The following is a 24939-nucleotide window of genomic DNA, read 5'->3' as shown; positions in this document are numbered from 1 at the left end:
AGGCAGGATCAATAGGTGCTGGAGGATTAATCAGATATTGGTTTGGTAAAAGACTGAGAGATCTAGCTTAAGTAACTTAATAGGACATCGCTGTCATTGATAAGGTCAGAGGACACAGGAAGAGGAGCTCCTTTGGGTGGACAGATAATGTATTAAGTTTTGAACTATGGAGTCTGAGGTATCTGTGGTACATCCTGGTGGCAAGGTACATGGTCAGGGTCTGGTGGCCAGGAAAGTGCTAAGCTAAAATTTCTCCTTGAATGCATAGATTCTAAAAGGCTGGTGGCTGGGCGTGGTGGCTCATGCCTGTGATTCCAGCACTTTGGGAGGCTGAGGTGGGCGGATCACGAGGTCAAAATATCTAGACCATCCTGGCCAACATGGTGAAACCCCATCTCTAATAAAAATACAAAAATTAGCTGGGCGTGGTGGCATGCGCCTATAATCTCAGTTACTCGGGAGGCTGAGGCAGGAGAATGGCTTGCACCCGGGAGGTGGAGGTTTCAGTGAGCTGAGATCGCGCCATTGAACTCCACCCTGGTGACAGAGCAAGACTCTGTCTCAAGAAAAAAAAAAATTCAGAGATTAATGTGGTCAAGGGGTGTCAGCAAGATGACCAATTAGAGTTGCCTGGTGGTTGTCCCCCTCCAGTCCAACAAGAAGTGACCAAAACAACAAGCAAACAACGATATTTTGACTGTAGTGACTGATGAAGTACACTGGAGAATACTAGAGGGGCAGCAAAATCCCTGTGGAACATGAAAGCCCAGGATACCACCACAGACAGGGGAGTAAGGTATCCTGCCTCTGCCACACTGTCTTCCCTGCTGGGATTAGCTCAGGGTCAGGGAGGACTTCTTACAGGGAAAAAGTAAGCTGGAGATTCCCAGCAGTCCTCATTGCCACCACAAATGCCAGCAAATCTTGCTACAGGAGAATTTCCCAGTACTCATAGGACCCAAATCTAGTTTGGAGAGTAGCTGGGAATTTGTAAACCTGAACTCTCTCAGAGTAGGATCCCATGTTGAGCACTCCCCATCCCTGTAATCTAAGTTGTCACAGCACAGATCATCTTGGAATCAGACCCACTGGTAGAGTATGTCCTGCCCTGGGGGCCAGTAGCAACTGACTCTCTCCATCTCTGAGGCCCTGACATCATTTCACCATGTTCACATGGGTGCTTGCATCACTATAAGTGTAGTTGGCTGGATCCTAGGCCAGACAAAATTACTGAGATGCCAGTGTCTGAACCCAGGTGGCATCCCACCCACCAATGGAACAGGCAAGCCTGCACTGTGGTGAAGCCACTGAACAGCTGGCTGGCCTGCTGTGCCCGCATCTGGCATGAGAGCTGGACCAGTGATGGCCCTGCCTCCCCGGAGAGACTACTGCATAGCCACATAGCTGGCCACACTTGCACATGCCTGAACCCAGCTTTGAAGTCAGCCTGGTTGTGGCTGCTGCCTTCCTGGAGAGTCTGCCAGATAGTGTCTCAGACCTCTGTACAAACATGTACCTGGCCCAGCAACCAGCCCAGTGCCACTGCCCATAGGCTACAATGTCTGTGATTGTTTCAAATTCCTGCAGCCTAGGCTACTGAGGCAATCTAGAATTACAGTTGAAGAAACTGTACAGAGACCTTGCTACTAAGTCCACCCAGAACCAAAGCCAACACACCATATCCAATCAACACCCTAGGACCCACCTACAGGAAAAGGTCTCACCATATGAAGCTTATGGCAGAAATAAGTCCTAAACTATCAATAATAACTCTGAATGTAAATGGATTAAATACTCTAATTAAAAGATTTAGAGTGGTTGAATGGATTAAAAAGGACCCAACTATAGGCTGGCTACAAACGATTTACCACATCATTAAAGATAAACATAGACTGAAAATGAAGGGATGGAAAACATAGGAAATAGGTTAAAGTGACTATTCCACCTGATGTTCATATATCAATGTAGAGACACAAAAACATAAAAAAGCAAGGAAATATGATACCTCCAAATGAATACAGTAAGTCTCCAACAATGTACCCAAAAGAAAAGGATATTTACAAAATGTCTAAAGAGAAGTTCAAAATAATGATCTTAAGGAGACTCAGTGAAATACAAGAGAACACAAACAATTTAATTAAATCAAGAAAATTCATGATATGAAAGAGAAGCTGAACAAAGATATCACAAAAAAGAACCAAACAGAAATCACAGAGCTGAAGATTCAATGAATAAAATGAAAAAAAAAAATACAACTGAGTGCTTCAACAATAGACTAGATCAAGTAGAAGAATTTCTGAACTTGAAGACAGCTCTTTTGAAATAACCCAGTCAGAGGAAAAAAAAAGATACCAGAATAGAAAAGAAAGAAAAAACCCGTAAGACTTATTAGACATCATTAAGTGGACACATTTTTGCTTTATAGGTATGCTAGAGGGAGATGAGATGGAAAAAGGCACAAAAAACATATTTAATGAAATAATTGCTGAAAAATTCCCAAGTATTGGGAGAGACAACGACATCCAGATCCAGGAAGCTTAAAGGTCCCCAATTATATTCAACCATGAAGATCCTCTCCAAGGTACATCATAATCAAACTGTCAAAAGTTATTTGATAATTCTAAAAGCTGCAAGAGAAAAGCATCAAGTTACTCGCACATAGATGTTTACAGCAGCACAATTCACAACTGCATAAATATGGAACCAGCCCAAATGCCCATCAATCAACGAATGGATAAAGAAATGTGGTATATATATATATACCATGGTATATATATACCATGGATGTATATATATGTATATGTATGTATATATACACACTGAGTGTATATATATACACTCAGCCATAAAAAGAAATGAAATAACGGCATTTGCAGCAACCTGGACAGAAATAGACATCATTATTCTAAGTGAAGAAACTCAGGAATGGAAAACCAAACATCCTATGTTCTCACTTAGCGGGAGTTAAGCTATGAGGATGCAAAGGCATAAGAATGATACAATGGACTTTGGGGTCTCAGGGGAAAGGGTGGTGTGGGGGGTGAAGGATAAAACACTACAAATTGGGTACAATATACACTGCTTGGGTGATGGGTGCACCAAAATCTCAGAAATCACCATTAAAGAACTTATTCATGTAACCAAACACCACCTGTTCCCCCAAAAAACTATCAAAATAAAACAAAGATTAAAAAAAAAAGAAAAAAAGTATCAAGTCACATATAAGGGAATCTCCATTACACTACCAAGTTATCAGCAGATTTCTCAGCAGAAACCTTGCAAGTCAGGAGATAACAGAAGGACAAGTTCAAAGTGCTGACTGCAAAAAAACCCCCAAAAACCGTCAGCCAAGAATACTTTATTCAGCAAAGCTATCCTTTAGATATGAAGTAGAAACAAAGACCTTTGCAGACAAGCAAAACCTAAGGGAATTTACGACCACTAGACCAGCCTTACAAGAAATGCTTAAAGAACTGCTATAGCCAGAAATTAAAGGACAATAATTAGAACCATGAAGATGTGTTTGTAATTATTGTTGTAAAAAATTGTTAAAAACAAACCAGCTATAATTAAAAGCTAAGAAACACACAACAGATAAAAAGTAAAATAAAACAGCAAAACATAAATTGACGGAGGGGGGAAAAGTATTTTTATGTGACCAATGGTAAGTTGCTATCAGCTTAAGACAGTATATTACAACTGTAAGACTCTTTATGGTAGCCCCATGGTAACCACAAAGTAAGAAATTACAGCAGATACAAAAATGAAAAAGAGAAAGGAAACAGAGCTTAGTACCATAGAAAGTCACTAAATTGTAGAGGTAAACAAGAGAGGAAGAGCAGAACAAAGGATCTATTTAAAAAAAACAAAAAACAGAAAACAATGATCAAAATGGCAAAAATAAGTCCTTACCAATAATAACTCTGAATGTAAACAGAGTAAATTATTTACAAGATTTAGTGTGGTTGAATGGATTAAAAACAGATCCAACTATATGCTGCCTACAAGAGACTCACCACATCATTAAAGATGAACAAACAAAATGAAGTAATGAAAAACATGCAAATGGAAACCAAACGTGAGCAGGAGTAGCCATCTTTATATCAGACAAAATAGACTTTAAGTAAAAAGTTGTAAGAGACAAAGTAGGTCATTATATAATGATAAAAAGATCAGTTCAACAAGAAGATACAACAACATATATGCACCTCATATATCTATATATATGTAATAAATATATGTATACCTAACATTGGAACACTCAGATATACAAAGTAAATATTAATCATAAGTGAGAGATAAAATGCAATACAATAATAGTAGGCAACTTCAACATCCCACTTTCAACAATGGACAGATCATCAATATAGGATATCAACAAAGAAACATCAAACTTAAACTGCACATTGACCAAATGGACCTAACAGACATCTACAGAACATTCCACCCAACAGCTGCAAAATATACATTCTTTTCAACTGCACATAGGGTATTCTCCAGGATGGATCATACGTTGGGTCACAAAACAAGTCTTAACAAATTTAAGAAGATAACGATCACATCAAGTGACCATAATTTTATAAAACTAGAAACCAACAACAAAAAAACTTTGAAAACTTTACAAACATATGGAAATTAATATGCTACTAAATAACCAGTGGGTCAAGGAAGAAATCAAAAGGGAAATTTTAAAAATTCCTTCAGACTAGTAAGAATTGAAACACATCATACCAAAATCTATGGGACACAGCAAAAGCAGTCCTAAGAGGGAAATTTACAGCAATAATGCCTACATCAAAAAAGAAGATAAACTTCTAATAACCTGACGATATACCTAAAGCAACTGAAAAAATAACAAAGAAATAAACCCGAAATTGGTGGAAGGAAATAACACCCAGAGCACAAGCAAATTAAATAGAGATTAAAAATAATTAAAGGCCGGGCGCGGTGGCTCAAGCCTGTAATCCCAGCACTTTGGGAGGCTGAGACGGGCGGCTCCCAAGGTCAGGAGATCGAGACCATCCTGGCTAACATGGTGAAACCCCGTCTCTACTAAAAAATGCAAAAAACTAGCCGGGTGAGGTGGCGGGCGCCTGTAGTCCCAGCTACTCGGGAGGCTGAGGCAGGAGAATGGCGTGAACCTGGGAGGCGGAGCTTGCAGTGAGCCGAGATTGTGCCACTGCACTCCAGCCTGGGCGACAGAGCGAGACTCCATCTCAAAAAAAAAAAAATAATAATAATAATTCAAAAGATCAACAAAATGAAGAGCTGTTTTTTTAAAAGGTAAAACTGACAAACTTTTAGCTAGACTAAGAATAAAACAGAGAAAACACAAACAAAATCAGAAATGAAAAAGGAGACATAATCATTGATACCACAGAAATACAAAGGATCATAAGAGACTATTATGCACAACTATATACCAACACGTTTGACAATAGAATGAATAAATTCCTGCACACATGCAACATAGCAAGATATAAACTATAAAAAGAAAATCTAAGCAGACCAAGAATGAGGGAGGAAATGAAATCAGTCATAAAAAAATCATCCATCAAAGAAAAGCCCAGGGCTGGGCGTGGTGGCTTACACCTGTAATCCCAGCACTTTAGGAGGCTGAGGCCGGCGGATCAACTGAGGATGGGGGTTCGCGACCAGCCTGACCAACATGGAGAAACACCATCTCTACTAAAAATACAAAATCAGCTGGGCCTGTGGTGCATGCCTGTAATCTCAGCTACTTGGGAGGCTGAGGCAGGAGAATCGCTTGAACCCAGGAGGTGGAGGTTGTGGTGAGCTGAGATCATGCCATTGCACTCCAGCCTGGGCAACAAGAATGAAACTCTGTCTCAAAAACCAACCAACCAACCAACCAACCAACCAACCAGGATCTTGAAGTTTTCACTGCTGAATTCTGCCAAATATTTAGAGAACTAATACTAATTATCAGCCGGGTGCGGTGGCTCATGCTTGTAATCCCAGAACTTTGGGAGGCTGAGGCAGGTGGATCACCTGAGGTTAGGAGTTCGAGACCAGCCTGACCAACATGGAGAAAACCCGTCTCTATTAAAAATACAAAATTAGCCGGGTGTGGTGGTGCATGCCTGTAGTCCCAGCTACTCGGGAGGCTGAGGCAGGAGAATCGCTTGAACCTGGGAGGTGGAGGTTGTGGTGAGCCGAGATTGCACCATTGCACTCCAGCCTGGGCAACAAGAGCAAAACTCTGTCTCAAAAAAAAAAAAAAAAAGGAACTTATTTTATGAGGCCAGCATTTCTCTGATTTCAAAACCAGAGAAACATGTAATAAAAGAAAATTACAAGCCAATATACTTGATGAACACAAATGCAAAAATTCTCAACAAGATACTAACAAACTAAATTCAATAGCACATTAAAAAGATCATTCACTGTGATTAGTGGGACTCATCCCAGGGATGCAAGGATGGCTTAACATATGGAAATCAATAAATATGACACACCACATTAACAGAAAGAAAGACAAAAACCCTATGATCATTTCAAGAGACACAGAAAAACAATATGACAAAACTCAGCATTCCTTCATTGAAAAAACTCTCAACAAATTCAGTATACAAGGAACATACCTCAACACAACATAAGTCACTTAAGACAAACCCATAGCTAATGTCATAAGATTAGAAACGAGACAAGGAGGCCCACATTCACCCCTCTATTCAACACAGTACTGGAAGTCCTAGCAAGAACAATTAGTCAAGAGAAAGAAATAAAAGGCATCCAAATGGGAAAGAAGGAAGTCAATATGTCCCTGTTTACAGATGTCTTTTCCTTTTTTATTTTTTTCCAGAGATGGGGTCTATGTTGCCTAGGCTGGTCTCAAACTCCTGGGCTCAAGATCCTCTTGCCTTAGTCTCCTGAGCTCCTGAGTAGCTGGGACTACAGATGCATACCACTATGCCTGGCACATGATCTTACATATAGAAAATCCTAAACACTCCACCAAAAAACTCTTTGAATAAATGAATTCAGCAAATTAGCAGGATACAAAAATCAACATACAAAAATCAGTGGTATTTCCATACATTAATAGTGAATGACCTGAAAAAGAATCAAGAGAGCAATTCCATTCACAATAGTAATAATAAAAATAAGATACCTAGGAATAAACTTAACAAGATAAAAGATCTCTACGTTGTAAACTATGAAAAGAATTTTTTTTATAAACAAATAGAGGACACCAATACATGGAAAAATAATCCTGTGTTCATAGATTAGAATAATTAATATTGTTAAAATGGCCATATTACCCAAAGCAATCTACAGATTTAATGCAATCTCTATTGGAATACCAATGACATTCTTCACAGAAACAAAAACAATCCTAAAATTCATAGGGAACCAAAACAAAACAGAGCCTGAATAGCCAAAGCAATCCTGAGCAAAAAGAACAAAGCTGGAGGCATCACATTAATTGACTTCAAAATTTACTACAAAACTGTGTTCCCAAAACACCATGGTACTTGCATAAAAACAGGTACATAGACCAATGGAACAAAATAAAGAGTACAGAAATAAATGCATGCACTGACAACCAACTTATTTTTGGTAAAGCTGCCAAGAACATGCAATGGGGAAATGAGAGTCTCTTCAATAAATCGCGCTGGGATAATTGGGTATCTACATGCGGAAGAATGAGACTAGAACCCTACTTCTCACCAATACAAAAACCAACTCAAAATAACTTAAAAATGTCAATGTAAAACCTGAAACTATGAATGTACTAGAAGAAAACACAGAGGAAATGTTTCACAAGATTGAGTCAGGCAAGGATTTTAAAAACAAGATCTCAAAACCACAATTAACATACCAAAAATAGACAAAGGGGATTATATCAAACTAAAAAGATTTTACACAGCAAAGTTAACTAACAGAGTGAAAAGACAACCTGCAGAATGGGAGAAAATATCTGCAAACTATACATCTGATAATGGGTTAATATCTAGAATATATACAAAACTTAAATAACTCAACAGTAAAAAACTAAACAACCCAATTCAAAAATGGACACAAGATCTTAACAGACTTTTCTCAGAAGACATACAAATAGCCAACAGGTATATGAAAAATTGCTCAACATCACTAATCATCAAGGAAATGCAAATTAGAACTACAATGAGATACCAGTCCACTCCAGTTAGAATAGTTATTATCAAAAAGACAAAATAAGATGCTGGGTACAGTCACACATCCTTGTAATCCTAGTACTTTGGGAGGCTGAGGTGGGAGGACTGCTTGAGCCCAGGAATTCACAACCAGCCTGGACAACATAGTGAGACTTGTCTCTATTAAAAAAATTTAAAAAATAGTTGGTGGATCACCTGAGGTCAGGAGTTCGAGAGCAGCCTGGCCAACATGGTGAAATCCCATCTGTACTGAAAATACAAAAATTAGCCAGGTGTGATACCAAGCACCTGTAATCCCAGCTATTTGGGTGCCTGAGGCAGGGGAATCACTTGAACCTGGGTGGCAGAGGTTGCAGTGAGCCGAGATTGCACCATTGCACTCCAGCCTGGGTAACATGAGCAAAACTCCATCTCAAAAAAAAAAAAAAAAAAAGAAAATTAGCTCGGTGTAGTTGTTTGCACCTGTAGTCCCATCTACTTGAGAGACTGATTTGGGAGGATTACTTGACCCTGGGGGGTTGAGCTGCAGTGAGCCATAATTGTTCCCCTGCACTCCAGCCTGGGCAACAGTGTCTCAAAAAACAAAACAAAACAAAAAAGACAAAACAAACATTGGTGAGGATGTAGAGAAAAGGAAACACTTAAACACTGTTGGTGGGATTGTAAACTAGTATAGCCATCATGTAAAAAGTTTGGAAATAGAATTACTGTATGATCCAGCAATACCACTGTTGGCTATAAATCCAAAGAAATGAAATCAGCATGTCAAAGAGGTATCTACACCCCCATGTTTATTGCAGCACTATTCATAATAGTCAAGATATGGAGTCGACCTAAGTGTTCTTCAGTGGATTAAAGGATAAAGTGTGGTATACATACGTAATGGAATACTATTTAGCCATAAAAAAGAATGCAATCTTTCTTTTTTACAACATGGATGGACCTGGAGGTTTTTATGTTAAGTGAAATAAGCCAGGCACGAGGGCGGAGTAAGATGGCCGAATAGGAACAGCTCCAGTCTCCAACTCCCAGCGCGAGCGACACAGAAGATCGGTGATTTCTGCATTTTCAACTGAGCCTCTGCTGCTGACACTCCAGGGCAAACAGGGTCTGAGTGGACCTCAAGCACTTCCAACAGACTCCAGCTGAGGGAATCCTGACTGTTAGAAGGAAAACTATCAAACAGGGAAGGACACTCTACACCAAAACCCCATCAGTATGTCACCATCATCATCATCAAAGACCAGAGGCAGATAAACCACAAAGATGGGGAAAGCAGGGCAGAAAAAGCTGGAAATTCAAAATAAGAGCGATCTCCCCGGCAAAGGAGCCGAGCTCATCAGCCAGCAACGGATCAAAGCTTGACGAGAAATCCACTTTGACGCAGATGAGAGAAAAGGCTTCAGTCCATCAAACTTTGTGAGCTAAAGGAGGGAATTACGCACTCCAGCACAAAGAAACTAAAAATCTTGAAAAAAAAGTGAAGAATTGATGGCTAGAGTAATTAATGCAGAGAAGGTCATAAATGAAATTAAAGAGATGAAAACCATGACACTGTAAAATGACGCGGACAAATGCACAAGCTTCAGTAACTGACCTGATCAACTGCAAGAAAGAGTATCAGCGATTGAGGATCAAATGAATGAAATGAAGGAAGAGAAACCAAAAGAAAAAAAGAAGAAAAAGAAATGAACAAAGCCTGCAAGAAGTATGGATTATGTAAAAGACCAAATCTACGCCTGGATTGGGGTGCCGAAAGTGAGGGGGAAAATGGAACCAAGTTGGAAAACACTCTTCAGGATATCATCCAGAGAACTTCCCAACCTAGTAGGGCAGGCCAACATTCAAATCCAGGAAATACAGAGAACGCCACAAAGATACTCCTCGAGAAGAGCAACTCCAAGACATAATTGCCAGGATCTCACCAAAAGCTGAAATGAAGAAAAAAATCTAAGGGCAGCCAGAGAGAAAGGTCGGGTTACCCACAAAGGGAAGCCCATCAGACTCACAGCAGATCTCTGCAGAAACTCTACAAGCCAGAAGAGAGTGGGGGCCAGTATTCAACATTTCTCCTTAAAGAAAAAGAATTTTAAAACCCAGAATTTCATATCCAGCCAAACTAAGTTTCATAAGTGAAGGAGAAATAAAATCCTTTTACAGATAAGCAAATGCTTCGAAGATTTTGTCACCACTAGGCCCGCCCCAAGAGAACCCTTGAAGGAAGCACTAAACATGGAAAGGAACAACTGCATTCAGCCATGGCAAAACATGCCAAAATGGCAGCATCCATTCTGAGGCCAGCAATGAAACGTACCTTCGACCAACGCACAAACCGCTTTTGCCACAGACTGCTCACACATGTTATCCAATCCAAATGCAAATGTATATCTAAATGCTCCAGTCCAAAAGACATGTATTCGGAAAATCGGACAAAAGAGTCTAAGACCACCAAAATGCATCAGGAGACCATCCCCGCCACAAGAGGCCATACAGTCAATGGATGGAGCAGATTATCAAGAAATGAAAAAAGTTAGTGGGCCGTAAATTATCAAGCCCTTATTAAACAGGACTTTTAAAACCATCAAAGATCAAAAGAGACAAAGAAGGCCATTACATAATGGTAAAAGGATCAATTCAACAGGAACAGCTAACTATCCTAAATATATATGCACCTAACATGAGCACCCAGATTCATAAGGCAAGTCCTGAGACTTATTAAAGAGATTCTAGGACTCCCATACAATAATTTGGAGATCAACACTCCACTGTCAACATTAGACAGCATCTATGACAGAAAGTTAACAAGGATATCCAGAAATTGAACTCATCTCTGCAGCAGCAGACTTAAATAGACATCTATAGAACTCTCCACCCAAATCAATCAGAATATACACATTCTTCTCAGCACCACCATCACACTTATTACAAAATTGACCACATAATCAAAGTAAAGCACCTCAGCAAAATGTGTACAGAAACTATAACAAACTGTCTCTCAGGACCACAGTGCAATCAAACCAGAACTCCAGGACTAAGAAACTCAATCAAACCACCAACTACATGGAAACTGAACAACCTGCTCCTGGATGACTACTGGGTACATAATGAAATGAAGGCAGAAATAAAGATGTTCTTTGAAACCAATGAGGTCAAAGATACAACATACCAGAATCTCTGGGACACATTTAAAGCAGTGTAGAGGGTGGAAATTTATAGCACTAAATGCCCACAAGAGAAAGCTGGAAAGATCTAAAATTTACACTCTAACATCACAATTAAAAAGAACTAGAGAAGCAAGAGCAAACTATTCAAAAAGCAGAAGGCAAGAAATCACTGAGATCAGAAAGCAGAACTGAAGGGAGATAGGAGATGACAAAACCTCCAAAAATCAGTGAATCCAGGAGTTGGGTTTTGAAAAAAGATCAACAAAAATTGACAAAACCGCTTAGCAAGACTAATTAAAGAAGAAAAGAGAAGAATCAAATAGATCTAATAAAAATGATAAAGGGGATATCACTCAATGAATCTCACAGAAATACAAACTACCATCAGAGAATACTATAAAATTCTAATGAAATAAACTAGAAACCTAGAAGAAATGGATAATTTCTGACACTTACGACTCTTCCAAGACTAAACCAGGAAGAAGTTGAATCCCTGAATAGACCAACAGCAGGCTCTGAAATTGAGGCAATAATTAATAGCCTACCAACCAAAAAAGTCCAGGACCATGGATTCACAGGTGAATTTCTAACACAGAGGTACAAGGAGGAGCTGGTACCATTCCTTCTGGAAACTATTCCAACTAATAGAAAAAAAGAGGGAATCCTCCCTAACTCATTTTATGAGGCCACATCATCCTGATACCAAAGCCTGGCAGAGACACAATAAAAAAGGAATTTTAGACCAATATCCCTGATGAACATCGATGCAAAATCCTCAATAAAATACTGGCAAACCAGATTCAGCAGCACATCAAAAGCTTATCCACCATGATCAAGTGGGCTTCATCACTGGGATGTATGTTCAACATTCAAGAAATCAATAAACATAACCCAGCATATAAACAGAACCAAAGACAAGAACCACATGATTATCTCTTAATAGATGCAGAAAAGGCTTTGACAAAACGCCAGCACTTCATGATAAAAAACGCCAACAAATTCGTATTGATGGAACGCGGTCTCAAAATAGTAAGAGCTATTTATGACAAACCACAGCCAATATCATACTGAATGGCAAAAAACTGCAAGCATTCCTTGAAAAACTGGCACTAAGACAGGATGCCCTCTCACCGCCTCCTCTTCTCAACATAGTGTTGGAAGTTCTGGCTAGGGCAATCAGGGCAAGAGAAAGAAATCAAGAGTATTCAGTTAGGAAAAGAAGAAGTCAAATTGTCCCTCTTTGCAGAGATGACATGATTGTATATTTAGAAACCCCATTGCCTCGTTTCTCCAAAATCTCCTAAGCTGATAAGCAACTTCAGCAAAGTCTCACAGGATACAAAATAATGTGCAAAAATCATATTAATGTGCAAAAATCACAAGCATTCTTATACAATTCACAGTAAGTAACAGACAACAGAGCCAAAATCATGAACGAACTTCCATTCACAATTGCTTCAAAGAGAATCAAATACCTAGGGAATCCAACTTACAAGGATGTAAAGGACCCTTCAAGGAGAACTACAAAACCACTGCCTACAGTGAAATAAAAGAGGACACAAACAAATGGAAGAACATACCAAGGCTCATAGATAGGAAGAATCAATATCATGAAATGGCCATAATTTCGCCCATGCTATTTTATAGATTCAATGCCATCCCCATCAAGCTACCAATGACTTCTTCACAGAATTGGAAAACTGCTTAAAGTTCATAATGAACCAAAAGGAGCCCGTGATCTCCAAGACAATCCTAAGCCGGGAAAGAAACAAAGCTGGCATTTTCACGCCACTCCGACTTTCAAACTATACTACAAGGCTGCAGTAACCACAACAGCATGGTACTGGTACCAAAACAGAGATATAGACCACCGAAACAGAACAGAGTCCCTGTGAAATACCACACATCTACAGCCATCTGATCTCTTTGACAAACCTCAGAAAACAAGAAATGGGGAAAAGGATTCCTATTTAATAAATTGTGCTGGGAAAATTGGCTAGCCATAAGGAGAAAGCTGAAAACTGATCCTTTCCTTACTCCCTTATACTAAAATTAATTCAAGATGGATTACAGACTTAAATGTTAGACCTAATACCATAAAACCCTATAGAGGAAAACCTAGGTAGTACCATTCAGGATATAGGCATGGCACCATGTCTAAAACACCAAAAGCAACGGCAGCAAAAAAGCCAAAATTGACAAATGGGATCTCATTAAACTAAAGAGCTTCTGCACAGCAAAGAAACCACCATCAGAGGAACAGGCAACCCCATAGAATGGGAGAAAAATTCTGCAATCTGCCTCATCTGACAAAGGGCTAATATCCAGAACCTACAAAGAACTCCAAACAAAATTACAAGAAAAAACAAACAACCCCATCAAAAACGGGGTGTAAGTGTGCTGATATGAACAGACATTTCTCAAAAGAGACATCTATACAGCCAACAGACACATGAAAAAATGCTCATCATCACTGGCCATCAGGAGAAATGCAAATCAAAACCACAATGAGATACCATCTCACACCAGTTAGAATGGGCGACTACAGCCAGGAAACAACAGGTGCTGGAGAGAGGATGTGGAGAAATAGGAACACTTTTACACTGTTGGTGGATTGTAAACTAGTTCAACCATTATGGAAACAGTATGGCTTATTCCTCAAGGATCTAGAACTAGATGTACCCATATGACCCAGCTTATCCCATTACTGGGTATATCTAAAGGATTATAAATCATGCTGCTATAAAAGACACATGCAACACGATGTTTATTATGCACTATTCACAATAGCAAAGACTTGAATCAACCCAAATGTCCATCAGTGACAGACTGGATTAAGAAAATGTGGCAGCATATACACCATGGAATACTATGCAGCCATAAAAAGGGATGAGTTTGTGTCCTTTGTAGGGACATGGATGCAGCTGGAAACCATCATTCTAGCAAACTATCACAAGAACAGAAAACCAAACAATCGCGATGTTCTCACTTGTAGGTGGGAACTGAACACGAGATCACTTGACTGAAGGGAACATCACACACCGGGCCTATCATGGGGAGGGGAGAGGGATTGCATTGGGAGTTATACCTGATGTAAATGACGAGTTGATGGGTGCTGACGAGTTGATGGGTGCAGCACAGCAACATGGCACAAGTATACATATGTAACAAACTTGCACGTTATGCACATGTACCCTAGAACTTAAAGTATAATAATAATAAAAAATAAATTAAAAAAAAAAAAAGAAATAAGCCAGGCACAAAAGGACAAATATTGCATGATCTCACTCAAGTGTGTAATCTAAAAAGAGAAGTTCAGGTTGGTATCACAGAAGCAAAGAGTACACCAGTAGTTACCAGAGGCTGAGGAGGGGGTGGGGGAAGAAGGGAGGAGGAAGAGAGGTTGGTCAATGGGTACAAGGCTACAATTAGATAGGAGGAATAAATTTTGGTGTTCTATTGCATAGTATAGTAACTATGGTTAACAGTAAAGTGTTATATATTACAAAATCCCTAGAAGAAAGGCCTCTGAACGTTCTTACCACAAACAAATGACAAATGTATGAGGTTATGAACACAATAGATATCCTGATTAGATCATTATATAATATATATATATATATAAACATCAAAATGTACTCAGTAAGTTTGTACAGTTACTGATATGGTCTGGCAGTGTCCCCACCCAAATCTCATCTTGAATTCCCACGTATTGTGGGAGGGACCTGGTGGGAGCACTTGAATCATGGGGACAGGTCTTTCCCGTGCTGTTCTCATGATAGTGAATAAGTCTCATGACATCTGATGTTTTTTTATAAAAATGAGTTGACTTGCACAAACTCTCTTTGCCTGCTACCATCCACGTGAGTTGTGACTTGCTCCTCCTTGCCTTCCACCATGATTGTGAGGCCTCCCCAGCCATGTGGAAATGTAAATCCATTAAACCTCTTTCTCTTTCCAGTCTTGGTTATGTCTTTATCAGCAGAGTAAAAACGGACTAATACAGTAAATTGGTACCAATAGAGTGAGGCTCTGCTAAAAAGATACCTGAAAATGTTGGAAGTGACTTTGGAAATGGGTAGCAGGCAGAGGTTGGAACAGTCTGGAGAGCTCAGAAGAAGACAGGAAAACGTGGGAAAGTTTGGAACTTAAGAGACTTGTTGAATGGCTTTGACCAAAAATGCTGATAATGATAAGGACAATGAAATCCAGGCTGAGCTGGTCTCAGATGGCGATGAGGAAACTGTTGGGAACTGGAGCAAAGGTGACTCTTGCAAAGAGACTGGTGGCATTTTTCCCCCACCTTAGAGATTTGTGGAACTTTGAACTTGAGGGAGATGATTTAGGGTATCTGGCAGAAGACATTTCTAAGCAGCAAAGCATTCAAGAGGTGACTTGGGTGCTGTTAAAAGCATTCAATTTTAAAAGGGAAACAGAGCATAAAAGTTTGGAAAATTTGCAGCCTGACTATGTGATAGAAAAGAAAATCCCATTTTCTGAGGAGATATTCAAGCCAACTGCAGAAATTTGCATAAGTAACAAGGAACTGAATGTTAATCCCCAAGACAATGGGGAAAACGTCTCCAGGGCATGTCAGAGGTCTTCATGGCAGCCCCTCCCATCACAGGCCTGGAGGCCTAGGAGGAAAAGATGGTTTAGTGGGGCAGGCCCAGGGCCCCCCTGCTCTGTGTGGCCTAGGGACTTGGTACCCTGACTTCCACCCACTCTGGCCATGGCTAAAGGGGCCAAGATACAGCTTGGGCTGTTGCTTCAGAGGGTGGAAGCCCCAAGCCTTGGCAGCTTCCATGTGGTGTTGAGCCTGCAGGTGCACTGAAGTCAAGAATTGAAGTTTGGGAACCTCTGCCTAGATTTCACAGGATGTATGAAAATCCTTGGGTGCCCAGTTTGCGGCAGGGGAGGGGCCGTCATGGAGAACCTCTGCTAGCACAGTGTGGAAGGGAAATGTGGGATCAGAGCCCCCACACAGAGTCCCTACTGTGGCACCACATAGTGGAGCTGTAAGAAAAGGGCCACCTCCAGCCTGGGCGACAGAGCGAGACTCCGTCTCAAAAAAAAAAAAAAAAAAAAAAAAAAAAAAAAAAAAGGGCCACCGTCCTCCAGACCCCAGAATGGTAGATTCACTGACAGCTTGCACCACGTGCCTGGAAAAACTGCAGACACTCAATGCCAGCCTGTGAAAGCAGTCAAGAGAGGGGCTATACCCTGCAAAGCCACACAGGCACAGCCGCCCAACATGACGGGAACCCACCTCTTGCAACAGCGTGACTTGGATGTGAGACATGGAGTCAAAAGAGATCATTTTGGAGCTTTAAGATCTGACGGCCCTGTTGGATTTTGGACTTGCATGGGGCCTGTAGCCCCTTTGTTTTGGCCAATTTCCCCTATTTGGAATGGGTATATTTGCCCAATGCCTGTACTCCAACTGTATCTAAGAAGTAACTAACTTGCTATGGATTTTATAGGCTCATAGGCAGAAGGGACTTGCCTTGTCTCAGATGAGACATTGTACTATGGACTTCTGAGTTAATGCTGAAATGAGTTAAGACTTTGGGGGACTGTTGGGAAGGCATGATTAGTTTTGAAATGTGAGGATATGAGATTTGGGAGGGGCTGGGGTGGAATGATACGGTTTGGCTGCCTCCCCACCCAAACCTCATCTTGAATTCCCATGAGCTTTGGGAGGGACCCGGTGGGAGGTAACTGAATCGTGGGGGCAGGTCTTTCCCATGCTGTTCTCGTGATAGTGAGTAAGTCTCAAAAGATCTGATAGTTTTACAAAGAGGAGTTCCTCTGTTCAAGCTCTCTCTTTGCCTGCCACCATCCATGTAAGACATGTCTTACTCCTCCTTGTGTTCTGCCATAATTGTGAGGCCTCCCCAGCCATGTGGAAACCTCTTTTCTTCTCAGTCTTGGGTATGTCTTTAACGGTAGTGTGAAAACGGACTAATACAGTTACAATGTGCCAATTAAAAAAATAAATTAAAAGTGAAAGAAATTCAGATATTTAATAGTAAAATAAAATTAGTTGGATATGCTGTAAAAGTCTTTTTAAATTTTTGACATGGCCTTCTACAGTGTCTGGCACAAAATTAGTATGGGTGACCATACTTCGAATTGAAAAATATTTCCAAGAATGGCTTAGATGCAGAAACTTGACTGAAAAAAATAAAATAATAAGAATAAATACTGTAATGATCTCATGTCTCTTAGATATCTTCCTACCTCTTCTATGCCAGATAAGGGGAAGGAAGGGATAGATTTCAGAATCTGCTCCTGCTCTACTTCAGGGATACAGCCAGAGAACAGCTCCAACGACTGTACTGGAGCCCTTTCTACTCAACTTCACAACTGACAAAAATGTCCAGATTGTAACAGGGAGTGGAGTGAGACTTCCTGTCAGTTCATATCTGGGAAGGTGAGAAGGCAAATATGAAAACGATTAACAAAAAAAAATTGCTTTGTTTGCTACACTAGGCAGATGTGAAATATGGTTTGCGGTTTTACACACAGGCTTCACCAAGCCAACTAACAATGCATTATCTGTAAGAAAACAATATTCAACAACAGTGGTTCAAATCAGAGAAAGACTGGCATGGTATTTTTTGAAGCAGTATGGTTGTCAATCATCCTTTTTAAGTCACATGAGTTATTTGGTTTGGCAGATTACCATTGCTCCTTCCTAAAGGAGGAAGGTATTAGGGGAAAAATACCTCCTAAAGGAAGGTATAAAAAGAAGGATTTGGTATTTATAATAATATATGTGAAAAAGTATGTATTTCCCCCTGGAAAGCCCACTGGAATTGTAATGAAGCATTTGAATGGGTCTTCTGCTTCATCACAGCTGAGGCACGTGGCTAAGTTGTCTGGATGACAAGAATGCAGGGTTGCTGCATCACAGGGTAGCCCAAGGGAGAATGCAGGGACAGAATGACATTCGTCAGCAGAGAGGGCAAAGCTCTACAATAACCAAAAGGACATGGGGAATTGAATGGGATCAAGCAACTGAGAGAAAGGCCAGGGAGGCTAAAAGTCAAGTGCTGTAAGATAAATGGTTGCGGCCCAAAGGGCCTGGTGCTCTCCAGCAATAAATATACTTGAGGAAAGAGGACAGGCAGATAGAAGGGGTAAGTGAACAAAGTAATCAAGGGTAAGGAAGCTACTGAATGAAACAACTGTTCCCAAGAAAGCACTATAAGAAAGCAGAAGAAATTTATGAACTGTGAAAGAAGCAAATACAGAGGAGTCATTCTTGTTCTTCTGTTAAGCAACCATAAGCTTCAGAGAGCAACAAATTGCATGGATTTGGGGAACCAGAGATCAGTGCAGAACACAGAAGAGGTGCTGATAGGCAGAACAGGTAATTGATTAACACCAGATGAAACTCTGTTGGGAAATAAAAAATTAACGAGGGTAAATGAGTTCAGATGCCAAAGTAGGAGTAAATTTCCCTAGAGAGAAGGTGACCTTAGAAGGAAACAGGGTTGACCTTGAACAGGTGTCAGAAATTGCCACATCTGTGTAGTGGAAAGCATACAGGTGTTGGGAGTCCAGCTAGACATGAGTTCCAGTCTCAGTTCTCCTACCTACTTTTAATCTTATTTATTACATAACCTTGGGCTAAGCACTGAACATCTCTGAGCAATTTCCTCACCTACAAAGTTTGAGTTAGAAATCCTACAGTTACGGCGCTGCAAAGCCTCTACTATAATTACCTTACACTTACAGGCACCTTCTAGGGTTACTATACTACACTGTAGGTATAACCCTATAAGGTTAACCCTACTAGGTATAAGGTATTGTACTATAATGGGTACTCTGTAAATGGTAGCTATTATTGTTGTTTTAAGTCTGAACCGAATTTATAACCAGAGATGAACTGAGACAGGGGAGTTCTCAGAAATTCCTTCAGTTGGAGAGAGTTGACATCAAGAAAGTTGTAAAAGCTCTAACAGAACACATTCTAACATCACATATCTAAATATCAAGAAAAGCCAGGTGTGGTGACTCACACCTGTAATCCCAGCACTTTGGGAGACTGAGGCGGGCGGGTCATTTGCGGTCAGGAGTTTGAGACTAGCCTGGCAAACATGGTGAAACCTTATCCCTACTAAGAATACAAAAATTAGCCAGGCATGGTGGCATGTGCCTGTAATCCCAGCTACTCAGGAGGCTGAGGCAGGAGAATTGCTTGAACCCAGGAGGCGGAAGTTGCCGTGAGCCAAGGTTGCGCCACTGCACTCCAGACTGGGTGATAGAAAACAACAACAAAAACAAAACAACAACCAAGAATGATACCTGAGCTCTACTTATACTGCTTTTCATTAAAAGAATTTTCTTTCTCTCTACAAAACTGCTTTAAAAAATCCATTGTGCTCTTCTGTGTTTTCCAAATTGTGTTTATCATTGAGCATGTATTCCTTTTATAATTAGGAAAAAGAACTTATTTTTAAAAGGTGGGGGTGAGACAGACAGACATGCTGTCTGCTGCTGCAAAAGAGCCTAAATATCTGAAGTAAAGTATTAATAGCAGCAATGGAGTGAAGGTGATAAATCTGAGAAATGTTTACAAGGTATTTTTGGTATTCTCTACCAGGAATGTGTGAATGACATTGTGAGAACCACTGCCATAACATGGGCCTTGAGATTTAAATTATTTTAATATAGTTTTTTAACAAAGAACAAAGTTTTAAGAACTCTAGCAATTTTACCTGATAAGGTCCTGAACTCGATTGTTAAAAGCATCACCTTGTGAGGGTTTGTTTTTCATTTCCTGTGTTGGTATTTTGGGGGTAGCTGGCTGGCAGTTTCCATCTGGTCGAGTGGCAATCAGGCAGCCCAAAACCACAGCACTGACTTTGAGAAGTCCCGTTGTCAAGCCTTCAAAAACTTGTTTATTTGTATTTCTTCCCAAAATAGTATTATTTTCATCTGGAACATAAACCTAGATGAAAAAAAGTACAGTAAATATGTTTCAATAAAACCACCAAAAATGGGCAGAGATAGTTTAGAACATTTCTGGAATCATAAGTAATTTTGACAATCTAAAATGTTCAAGAGTGTTGGCTCTGAAATCAGACTGCAAATTCAATTCAGAGCTTTACCCTCAGTACCTGATGTCCCTGGATAAGGTTACTATTTCAAAATTCCAATTTCTCATCTATAAAACAAGGATAACGAGAGTACCTGTATCATATAATTTTTGTGATTATTAAATGAGCTAATACATATAAAATGCTTAGAATATGCACAGGCACACAGACGGTATTCAATACTTACTTAATAAATTATATTAAAAATTTAAATGAACTCAGAAAAACTGATAAAATGACAGCACTGTTTCTTATCACAGTGTATTAAAAAATATCTAACCTGAATTCCTATATCAGGATGAAATTTGCATTTCCTACTACAAAATGGCAAAACAGTTCTTTCCCTAAACATAATGTCACACTCAGCTCTCTTTGTGTATAGTTTACAAGTAACGTGGTTGTTAAACGTTGGAGCTTGGACCATGGCTCTGCAGTATATGATCTGAGACAAGTTCCTTGCTTTCTGTATCTCCCTAGCTCCCAGGACAACTCTGAAATTCAACTAAGAAGATGAATGGGAAAATATTTGGTAAAATATTAAATTCCACAAATGTACTTACTTGGTGACAACCAGTCTTTGCCTCATTTTCACTATTTATCTGTATCAGTTCTACCAAAGATAGAGGCATAAATGATCACTTGGATCCAAAAGGGGATCCTCAGAAAAAACAAGCAACTTATTGGCCAGAACTAGTCACACAAGTCCACCCAACCACAAAGGGAGCCAGGAGCTGTCATCCTATCATGTACTTGGAAAGACAGAAAGAATCAGAACATCTGGTAAACAGCACTATCGACTGCAGAGTAATAGTTATTGTTTTTTCTATTATGACTATGCAGACATTCACAGCTAATCTACTTAATATTTACCCGTTTGTCTAAAATTTTTGGTTTTACTGAGATAATCATTTTTCCCTATATGTTGAATTTCCTATTTATGTGTCATCAATTAATTGTCTATCTTTCTGGTCAAAATGAAATTTCCTCTCAAGTTCATCTACATCAGGGATTGCTGATTCTTTTTCCTTCTCCAAAGGAGACATTCTTCCTGAAATCTGCCACCCTCCTTCTCTAACCTAGACTGGTAGCTCTCTAGGCTTACTACACAGCTCTAGGTTAGATGCCCTTATTTCTTGGATCACATGTCTTCCTTTTCTTTACATACAATTCTCTCATTTTGGTGTAGGGTCTATTCCATCATCTTCCTAAGAAAGAGTGCACAGGAAGAAACATTTTGAGATTCTGCACGTTTAAAAATATCTTTTATTATCCTTACATTTTATCTACAGTTTGGCTGGATATAGGATTCTTGGTTGGAACCCATATCCTTTAAGTTCTGAAGGATTGCTCCATTGTTTTCCACTTCAAGCATGGCTGTTTAGAAGTCTCTAATTCCTAATACTTCAGTACACATCCTGTAGAACTTTGAAACTCCAGAAACAGAATCTTCTTATGGCTGATTTCCTGTGCCTTGGTATAGATTTTATTTATTGTGTGAAAACTCAGTGGTCTTTTCAACTTGAAAGTTTTATGTTTCATTTCTGGGAAAATTTCTTGCATTATTTCTTTGCTAATTTCCTCCCACTTTCTCTGTTGGATTTTTTGTTTTGTTTTGTTTTGTTTTGGAGACACAGTCTTACTCTGTCATCCAGAAAGGAGTGCAATGGCACGATCTCACCTCTCTGCAACCTCTGCCTCCCGGGTTCAAGCGATTCTCCTGCCTCAGCCTCCCAAGTAGCTGGGATTACAGGTGTGTGCCACTACACCTAATTTTTGTATTTTTAGTAGAGACAGGGTTTCACCATGTTGGCCAGGCTAGTCTTGAACTCCCGACTTCAGGTGATCCGCCCACCTTGGCCTCCCCAAATGCTGAGATTGCAGGCATGAGCCAATGCGCTTGGCCTTCTGATGGATTTTGAACCTAGACTGAGTTTCTAATTTAGAAAATATTTTTTCTCTTGTTTTTCATTGTTTTATGTTTTTTCCTACTTCTTTGGAGACTTCCTTAACTTATTTTCCAGTCCTACTAATTTTTTTTTGTTTCATCAATTATATTTTAATATTTCAAGAGTTCTTTTTGGCTTTCTATATGTTTTGGTAGTGTCTTGCTTTTATTTCATGGATGCAATATCTTCTCATCTTTGTGAAATTAGACTTTTTAAAAGATTTTCTTTTGTTTCTTCCATGGTCTCTGTTTGAGGTTTTCCTGTATTTCAGGTTGGAGGCTTTCCTCAAATATGTATGAATCTTGGGCTTTTTGTTCATATTTAAGACTGATGAATGAATGTATCAGTGTATCACAATCTGGATCTAATCAATCAGAAGCTGAATACAAACTTCTGCATGAGGGGTTTCAATTTGGGTGATTAGGTTGAGACCACACTTTTTTCTGCTGGGGGATCCCAGCTTTTAATATTTATAAGTCTATTCTCCCGGGACAGTTAATTTCATGATATAGAATGAAATCTTATATCCTCCACAAACCTGGAGTGTATAACATGGTGCCCATTTTCAGAGGTTCACTGGAGAAGCGGGCTTAGTGTCTTACTGTTCTGAGAATGAGTTTTCTCACTTTGTTTTTGTATGGCTGTGCCTGGTGTCCCCATGTTCTACGTAACTTTGATTGAAACTGGTGTCTTTTCTGAGGGTTGGGCAATGACAGTCACTTGGCTATACATATAGTAGGTAGGTTCTAAGGCATCCAGGGCACCTAAACTGCCTTTTAATTACCCTCTTTGCAGCCCCACTTGTGCCCTCATTTTCTGAGATAGCTAGTAACTCTAATTCTTGAGCCCTGCTGGGATTCTGTGGCACAAATTTTCTTCTGGCATTCTGCTAATTTAGGCAACTGTCTTTCAATCATGTGCTTTCCAGATTGGGGGGAAAAAAAACAAACAAAAAAAAACTTGCTTTCCTTTCCTTCCTGTGCTCTTTCTTTGAGAGTTTATGACTTTCATCTATTTACTAGAATATTAGTAAGGCCTCTCGACAGAGAGAATGTAATTTATGTGTTCAACTGGCCACATTCTAAAATTAACTCAATAAATCCTCTAAAATACAACTTTCTTTTTCTTTTACACACTACAGAAAGAACATGAGTAATACATTTCTAGGTAATGTCAGAGTTCTTCATTCATCACCAATTTTCATATTCCTTTTTCTCCAACAACCTTGTACTGTTTTTCATCATGAAGTATTTCAAATAAAACACTATGTACGCATATTGTACTTAGCAATCTTTCATTTATCTAGAAGTTTTTTTATCCAGTAACTGGGACTTTTAAAAATACAGTTGAGAGTCAACAGGAAATAAAAAAGACTTCTGAGATAATAAAATTGATGTCATTGCTCATCTAACATTTGAGTACCTAACACATACATAACCAAGGGAGCAGACTGATGCTTTGCTCATCCTCAGGCTTTTGTTCAGACCCTAAAGACTCTAATTTTACAAAACTAACAAGATGTGGTTTCTTGGTTTATAGAAACAGAAGGAATAATATAAAAGAGAAAAATGGGCTGGGCACAGTGGCTCACGCCTGTAATCCCAGCACTTTGGGAGGCCGAGGTGGGCGGATCACGAGGTCAGGAGACAGAGATCATCCTGGCCAACATGGTGAAACCCTGTCTCTACTAAAAATACAAAAATTAGCTGGGCATGGTGGTGCGTGCCTGTAATCCCAGCTACTTGGGAGGCTGAGGCAAGAGAATCGCTTGAACCTGGGAGTCGGTGGTTGCACTGAGCTGACATCATGCCACTGGACTCCAGCCTGGTGACAGAGAGAGACTCCATCTCACAGAAAAAAAAAAAAAAAATAGAGAAAAATGGTGACCATTTTACAGGTAGGCAGTAGCAAAATGTGATACTAGTTCTGGAAGAACAAGAAAAGACAGATATGAGAATACAAAAGGCATTGCGATCTGGGGACAGACTGAATCATCTTTATTTCCTATGAAATTAGGATTTACTACAAATCAGTGTTAACTGCTAATTCTCAAAATGACACCCTTAAGAGGTCAAGAAAAGGTTAAAATATGAGCCACACTTATGAGGGTAGTGGGGGAAGAATGAAAACTAATGTTTACTAAGTTTTCTACCAGGCCAGGTTCTTAATCATTTTCCTTATATTATCTCATTTAATTTTTACAGACTAGAAATCAAAGTTCAGAGACATCAAGCAACGTGTCCAAGTCTTATAACTACTGAATGGAAGAGCTGGGAGTTGAACCCAATCTGCTAAGACTTTAAAGCCCATGTGGTTTCCCTTACCCCACAGTGACTCCCTCCCATTGGGCATCTCTTTTACTGAGAGTTGTGTAGAAGCTATGTCTGGGGGAGGATGTGAAAATGGGTCATGGGCTAAAACACTTCCTTACTGATGTCTCTTCCATTAAAAAACTAGGGGTTTCTAGGCCGGGCGCGGTGGCTCAAGCCTGTAATCCCAGCACTTTGGGAGGCCGAGGCGGGTGGATCACGAGGTCAGGAGATCGAGACCATCCTGG

The 24939-nt window shown here is 39.8% G+C and overlaps 1 protein-coding gene across 20 annotated transcripts in view; it reads right to left on the bottom strand.

Moving 5' to 3' along the window:
* SCAPER (S-phase cyclin A associated protein in the ER) overlaps window positions 1–24939 on the bottom strand; it is a 553621-nt gene that overhangs the window by 70604 nt on the left and 458078 nt on the right. For all 20 annotated transcript variants that reach the window (XM_017960807.3, XM_021940762.2, XM_017960810.3 and 17 more), the window contains one exon: window positions 20056–20288. In XM_017960807.3, the coding sequence (XP_017816296.1) occupies window positions 20056–20288 (233 nt within the window). The remainder of the gene's footprint in view (window positions 1–20055; window positions 20289–24939) is intronic.

The sequence above is a fragment of the Papio anubis genome, chromosome 7, assembly GCF_008728515.1.
Source record: "Papio anubis isolate 15944 chromosome 7, Panubis1.0, whole genome shotgun sequence".
NCBI classification, from domain to species: Eukaryota; Metazoa; Chordata; class Mammalia; order Primates; family Cercopithecidae; genus Papio; species Papio anubis.
This window is presented reverse-complemented; position numbering and strand designations above follow the sequence as displayed.